Below are 6992 nucleotides of genomic sequence, written 5' to 3'. Positions count from 1 at the left end.
AAAAAAATGCTTTGTAATAGTTGGTGATTTCAATTGACGTGGAACCAAATTCTTATGAAATGAAGATCTGCCACCAACAAAAAATCATTGATCAATTATTAGGGTATATTAAAAAAAGGATAAACACCCTTCCCTTTAAATTGCGGGAGTAACAATCCTTCGTCAATTATTGCTTTACTTCTGATGAAAAAAAATAATAACAAACCAAAGATGTGCAAATGTATAAAAGCTTGAGAATTAGCTGGCTTGTGTTTTTATGGTAAAAATCTTGATTATTTTTCCAGAGGGATGAACTGGAGTGGAGGTGCTATGACTTTACATTTGTACGAGTATCTGAGGAAGCAGACAGCAAACTACAGCCATAATACTAGCGATCATGAATGGATAGGTGACCTCGGAACAGACACATTCCTCAGGAATTCCAGGATATTTTATTCTTACTTTACGCCTGTTATTCTCATTGTGGGATTTGTAGGCAATCTATTATCGCTTTACGTATTCTTATCCAGGAATATGAGGGGACTCTCCGCTAGCACGTACCTAGCGGCATTGTCAACGTCAGATCTTTTGACGTTGATATTTTACGTTACTGTGGAATGGCTAAGGAGAGGTCTGATGTATTTGAAGACTGATACTACGCTCACATTTATTGACGTCGATGGACCGTGCCAATTTCAACTGTATATGTCCTATATGTCCCGATTCCTCTCAGCCTGGTTGGTGGTCGCCTTTACGGGAGAGAGATATATTGGGGTGTGTCATCCTCTACGGAGACGGGACATTTGTACAAAAAGTGGAACACGACGAATAGTGGGTTCAATATTTGTGATTTCCGCAATAGTTGTGTTATATAAGCCAGTTCTGAGTGCTATATATGTAAGCTCAGACGGTAGGCACTACTGTACCACAGACAGAGACTATGATTTTGTGTCTTTTATTTTGGATAGCATTTATGCTGTGTTGATTACTCTCGTTCCATTTATTATCATTACAGTATTAAATATTTTAATCATGCGCAGACTTATCATCAGAAACAAACGTAAGCGAGAATGTAAAATTGTTACGGAAGAAAGCATCATTAGGCTAGAATTCACAATTATCTTGTTAGCAATCTCATTTTGTTTTATTGGTCTAAATATTCCATTCTTTGCCGTGTGGTTTCGAAATTTCCTTCATTCCAAATACATATCTAGTGTTGGGGTTCTTGAACACTACTCGGCGGACTTTGAATTCTGGCAAGGCGTGCTTTACATTACAAGGACTATCTTCTACATAAACTACTGCATCAACTTCTTCCTTTACAGCATTACTGGGGCTTACTTTCGCAGGGAAGTCAAAATGTTGTTCACGTATCATTCGTTGAAGAGAGACTCCTCTTATAGCCGGTGCTCGTTACGGAACTCTCGCTCTAATTCCCAGACTCCGCAGTCTTACCTGTGAATCAATTAGAACATCCAAAGTCCACTTCATAGAATACCATACAAATTAATTTCGGAAGGAAATTATTTCTTCTATGACAAGGCTTCTTAACTTGAAGGGTAAATGTCGGACACATTTACTATTTCAACACAGCGGGGATCCTCGTGTTCTTGTTTTCCGAGGACTTCTAATCAGAAGATAATTCCAGAATTAAGCCGATTCCTGGCATCTTTGACAAGAATAACTGATATTTTTAATGAAATAAAGGTAACTGTTACGAGTTTCACTGACATAGTGCAAAAAGTTCATATAATCAAGGACATGCTTGATAGATACCTAATTTTGGTGGAAATATTATTTTACGCCTTTCAAGGCAGCTAAAAGTGTTTTAATTTAAGTTCACGCTAATATGTAATTAAAGCTAATACAGTGGGACGCTTGTTCGAGCAAAGCACTATTGACTATACGCTAATCGGTTGTTGAAATTTTGTGCTATTTTGTATACGTTTAAAGATGTATCAGCTTTTAATAAACATATTCCAAGTTTTTCTTATAATTATTTCAATGAAATATATTTTCAACATATTTATTTCTTCCAATAATGTATAAAGTCTAACTTCTCTATTGATGTAATAGTTTTTCATACTCTCTTCTATAGCATGAAAAGCAACTGTGCATCTTTACTATTTTTTTATCATGAGAGTTATATATACAACGACTATTATACTTTCGCCTCTTTAAGTAAAATAAATATTCCGAGATTAACTTGTTGTATTCTTACTTCTTTGTTATTTCGGTATATGGGATATAAAGGACCTTTAAGTTCAGACAGAGTTTCCTTTTAGGTATAGTAAGAATTACTGTGGCTATTGTCACTGTCAAAACAAATTTAAGATCATGAAACTTCAACGTTGCGATCTTTTAAATCCTGATAATGGTATCATATGATATTGTTATTATAGATATTTCTATTCTGAATAAAAAGTAGGTTCATTAGTTTATCCAGGAGCATGAAATTTAATCGAGATCAATGTATGATGTATCTAAAAAAAACATTTTTTTTTCAAATATAGCTAGAGTAAAACTTCCAGATATCTTTTAAGTGCTTTACCAACGATGATAATGAAGATAAGCGAATAACATCTGGGAAAATGTGAATGTTTTTTTTTTCATAGTGAACACCATATTTGTCTGCATAGTTTAATTTGTCTGCGATGTTTTTAAAATCTTGATAACATTCATTTCATGACTTAAAACACATTAATTACATGATTTTATCAAACTGGGCTTAAATCATAACATTTATTATCGGTACCAAAACGAGGGTTTATTTTCTTACAGATGAGTTAAATAAAAATGAAGTTATATCTTGAAAAGTTGCATATCTACTCTTGACCATTTCCAAGGCAAAACACTAATCTACATATGGTATCCAATGGACTCACAATCATAGTCACAGAAAAAATAGTCTGCAGATGAGAACCAAATGAAAGCTGAATTTATATCGAGAATCAAATCGTCTTATTTCTAATCCTCTTCATTATGCAGGAAACACGTTGCAATAATGAAAAGGATTAAGATAACGTATGTAGTAATCAGTCTCCAGATGATTAAACAACACAGATATGTGAGCAGGGTATAACCACGGACCCTTAGAAATTAAAGAGTTGGGATCGCGTGCCTAGGAGGAGTAAGCATCTACTAAAGCCTGGTTACGCCGACTAAAGCCCTTTGTATTGTTCTGAAAGACAAATTATTGCGTAATCGGATTTTATTTTTTAATTCCATTCTTATGTCGATACGATATATCTCGGTGAGCTTGAGATAAAAAAAATCCACAGATTCTTAACAAATCAGAATTCCCTTAAGCTTGTGGTTATAAAATCCACTTGTGACGTCACTCTTATGTTTAAGCAAACCATTATTTTTCAGGAATGGAGAGATTACGGGCATACGGAGTTTATATATCTCAGCTGATTCGATATCCAAGAGCATGCTCTATACTTATGTCTAAAAACTTATGTCTTTTACAATGTCTAAAACGAGGTAAGTTATTGACAAACAAGTTGATGGAACAAGAATATCAGCAGTCTCGTTTTAAAGTCATCATTTCGTACTTTCTATGGTCGATACAATGACCTTGTCAGCAACGATACAATGACCTTGTCAGCAAATACAATTTGTCATTGAATCAAATGCTGACTGGCGGTTTTCATACTAATTGTTAGTCCATTATTTACATACTGAATTGGCGACGGATCATTAAGTTGAGCTCATCGCTCACAGTATCTCTAGTTTTATGGTTATTGTGGTAAAAGCGTGAACCACATACCTTCCGATACGGAGTGGAGGCTTCATTGTTTTACTGCAGAAACGACGCAAAATAAGGCGCACGATAGCCTAAACAGGTCTGAATGAATGTTTGTATTTTTTCGTATCACTTGTGATGTCCCTATTTACTCCATTTATTCAAGAACGTATATCAATTTTTATTTTTGGCTGTCTGCACTAGCAGATATTTTTACAGCTGTTCCAGGAGCAGTACTGTGAAACGGATATATCCTCCTATAAAACGTACCTGATACTACGCTTATAAACCCCATATTAGTTATTTACTTTCTGAATAAGGCGAAGTTTATTCTATAAATTATAATAAAGAGTACTATGAATATGATGAAATTCTTGGTTTTACTTTTCTTAATTCTAAAAGAAAATAGCAAAGGTTTATATTTTGATTATTTAAAAAGTTATGTACATGTATTTAGTTTTATTTAACATGGATACCACGGTATTACTTGTTATGTGAGATGACTATCTCAGTCTATCTCTTGTCCAACACGTTTGATAAATGGTCAATAATTAAAATACATGTATGTTCAAAACAAAACATTACATGTTATTTATGAACAAATTTGTCATGTTTCTAACTTTTGGGTATTTCATGATCAACCATCGATTTTAGGTTTTTAATGAATTCGGAACACGTGGAAAAGACTGATTAATAATTAAAATGATCAAACATACACCACTTCAAAGATCAAATATCAGCTTTCCCATGTGTCGTAAACATAGAATAATTAATCTACATAAAATCTTCCTTATACACACATTCATCAAATTAGCTTAAACTGTTGAAAAACAGCGACTACTAGAGCCTTTGAGTATTATATAGAACATTATATTCATGCATTTCCTCATGTTCCTAATGTACAGAGACGCAAATATTATAAATAAATAATGTCTTCACTTTCACTTCCAAAACACATTGTAAAAGTCGAACACGGTCAATCGTAGCATAATGAACACATCATGCATCATAATACATATAGAGGAAGCACTGTCTTCATTAATTATACATGATCCAACTTTGCTTCAAAGAAAACCTAATCCCTACTTAAACTTAGAAATGAATTAAGTCCCAGCGTGCTAACGTAATTGGAACAAAAACTTTTTATTTAAATATCATTCAGGTTGTACATTTCTCAAGAGGTATTTTAAGAGCAGGAAAAATGCAGTGGTAAATGAAAAGAAAGCTAGCACTAAGTTAATTGATTCCTAGTTGTTTAGAATGTTGATTTCTCTTTCATTTATATTAATATGATTATAATATTCATATTTATGTTCAAGCTTCAGATAAGACAAAAACAATAACTAGAATCATAAAAGTTAATACACCAAAAGTATGAGACTTTTCCACTAAGCATTAATATGACCTCTACACTGTATCTTTTTTTTATTGAATATAAATAAGGCATTTCCTTAACAATAATTGCCTCATAGTTTATCTAGCTGTTTTCAATCGTTCTGTCTGAAATATAATGACAACAATAATTAATTATTATTTGATATTAAAAGAAATGTTATGTTTTCAGGCATTCTGGCCCTCATAGGTACTAAATTATTGACAGACTTGTAAACACTATAACAAAGGAATAAATTGCATATATCAAAGATCCAAATTGCAGCCTATTCAAAGGGGATTATAGACGAGAAGATGCATTTCATTATGTTATCGTTCAATAAGCAATTTCCAAAGCATGGGAAAGAAAAAAACAATTGTGACCTTTAATGATTAACTGATAATATAACGAGAACCGCGCACAACTGTTAGACTAAGATCAATAAACACAAAGAGTTTACAAAGTTGGTCAAGGTCTTTCGAACCCGATACGAGCATTGTGTGAAAATGTTTCTCTATGAGTGATTAAATTTTTTTCAATATTCTTTTCGATAATCAAGTGCATGCTGGGAGAACGAACAATTTTTTTTAACGTAGACACTCTACACACAGATAAATTGATATTACAGGGAATTTAATAATCCTCTTTGTAGTCAGCATTTCATATCTCCTATGGTGGGTAATATGACCTTGTTAGCTAAACTTTTCTAGGTCGTATTTTAGATATTTTCTTTCACATCCGGTTTTAGGCCTTTATTTTATATTGAATTTGACAACTGAATGTTCCATCCACCTGATCAATGCATACGGTCACTGCAAATGTTATCAGTCAACAGGGGGTGCTTACTCCTCCAAGACCCCTGATCAAACATCTGGGATAATATGGTGTCCATGTTTATGCCCTATTAACAGATTCGTATTGTTTTAAGGTTTTTTTTCTTAAATCGATTACTGTTCGTTATCCTCACCCTTTTTATTATTTCCTTTGAGACCAAAATACAGTAAAACTCGGTCATAATAACTTATATATCCGTGAATTCGCAATAATCGGTTTCTCACAAAACAGTTTTACTGTATCTATGCATGAAATATCAGGTCTGTTTCACAAAATATCATTTATACTTTAAATTAAATCAACCCACAAAATAATCCAGTTTTATTATTACATGTGTATATTGTAAGGCCCAGTTTCAAATTAAAACAATATTTACGAACATTAGGAGTAAAGGGGCAGAACAAATAGCCTTTATCATATTGAAATCAACATCACTTATCAGAAAGAAAGGCAAAAAAAGGCAACCGATGGACTTTTATGTTAGTTTTAAAGTCTCCAAATATGGTCATAAAATCCTTACACTTTTGTCTACGTAATTGAGCTCTATCTACCATGGTATAAGAGCTGAAATGACGTTAAGATGTACATGCTTCTTGACTCAGTATCTTATGCTCCGATTCTGCACAGTAAATTAACATATGCATTACATTGCATTAAACTTGAGATAGGAGAGATTTAGCTGGATCATGATTACAATCAAAAGACCTATGGTGTGTATAGGTGTTTTATGAAACATGAAATTGATTGATTGATGTTTTCTTTGGTACTCTGTCATTGTATTGGAGAAAAAGACCAGTAATCAATGTGTAATATATGGGTTTTTTTTAAAGTTTCTGAATTATTTAAGATGGAAGGATAAAGGTTTTCTTAATTTTTCCTCTAACGGCCTTAATTAAATAAATGCAAGAAAAGGGGGTGAAAGGAATTTTCATTTAAAATTGAAAAAGGGTCCTTCCTCAAACTATACAACTGTATAGTGTATTTATTGAAATTACAGGTTGGGGATCGAGCGCCTAGGAAGAGGAACCATCTACTGAAGTCCGGTCACGCCAACTATAA

General features: G+C 33.2%; 1 protein-coding gene across 1 annotated transcript; it reads left to right on the top strand.

Moving 5' to 3' along the window:
- Positions 1 to 288: 288 nt before the first annotated feature.
- Positions 289 to 1967, top strand: LOC134239414 (neurotensin receptor type 1-like). The gene has a single exon (XM_062721626.1). The coding sequence runs from the start codon at positions 289 to 291 to the stop codon at positions 1438 to 1440; it is 1152 nt and encodes a 383-aa protein (XP_062577610.1). The 3' UTR covers positions 1441 to 1967.
- The last annotated feature ends 5025 nt before the right edge of the window (positions 1968 to 6992 follow it).

This window comes from Saccostrea cucullata, unplaced genomic scaffold (assembly GCF_032062105.1).
Source record: "Saccostrea cucullata isolate Sc308-1 unplaced genomic scaffold, CSIRO_AGI_Scuc_v1 ctg15613, whole genome shotgun sequence".
NCBI classification, from domain to species: Eukaryota; Metazoa; Mollusca; class Bivalvia; order Ostreida; family Ostreidae; genus Saccostrea; species Saccostrea cuccullata.
Note: the sequence above shows the minus strand (reverse complement) of the source record. Positions and strands in the feature narration are given on the sequence as shown.

What these genes read in the sequence shown, in the direction of transcription:
- LOC134239414 (XM_062721626.1), top strand. Translation starts at nt 289, where the DNA reads ATGAACTGGAGTGGAGGTGCTATGACTTTACATTTGTACGAGTATCTG.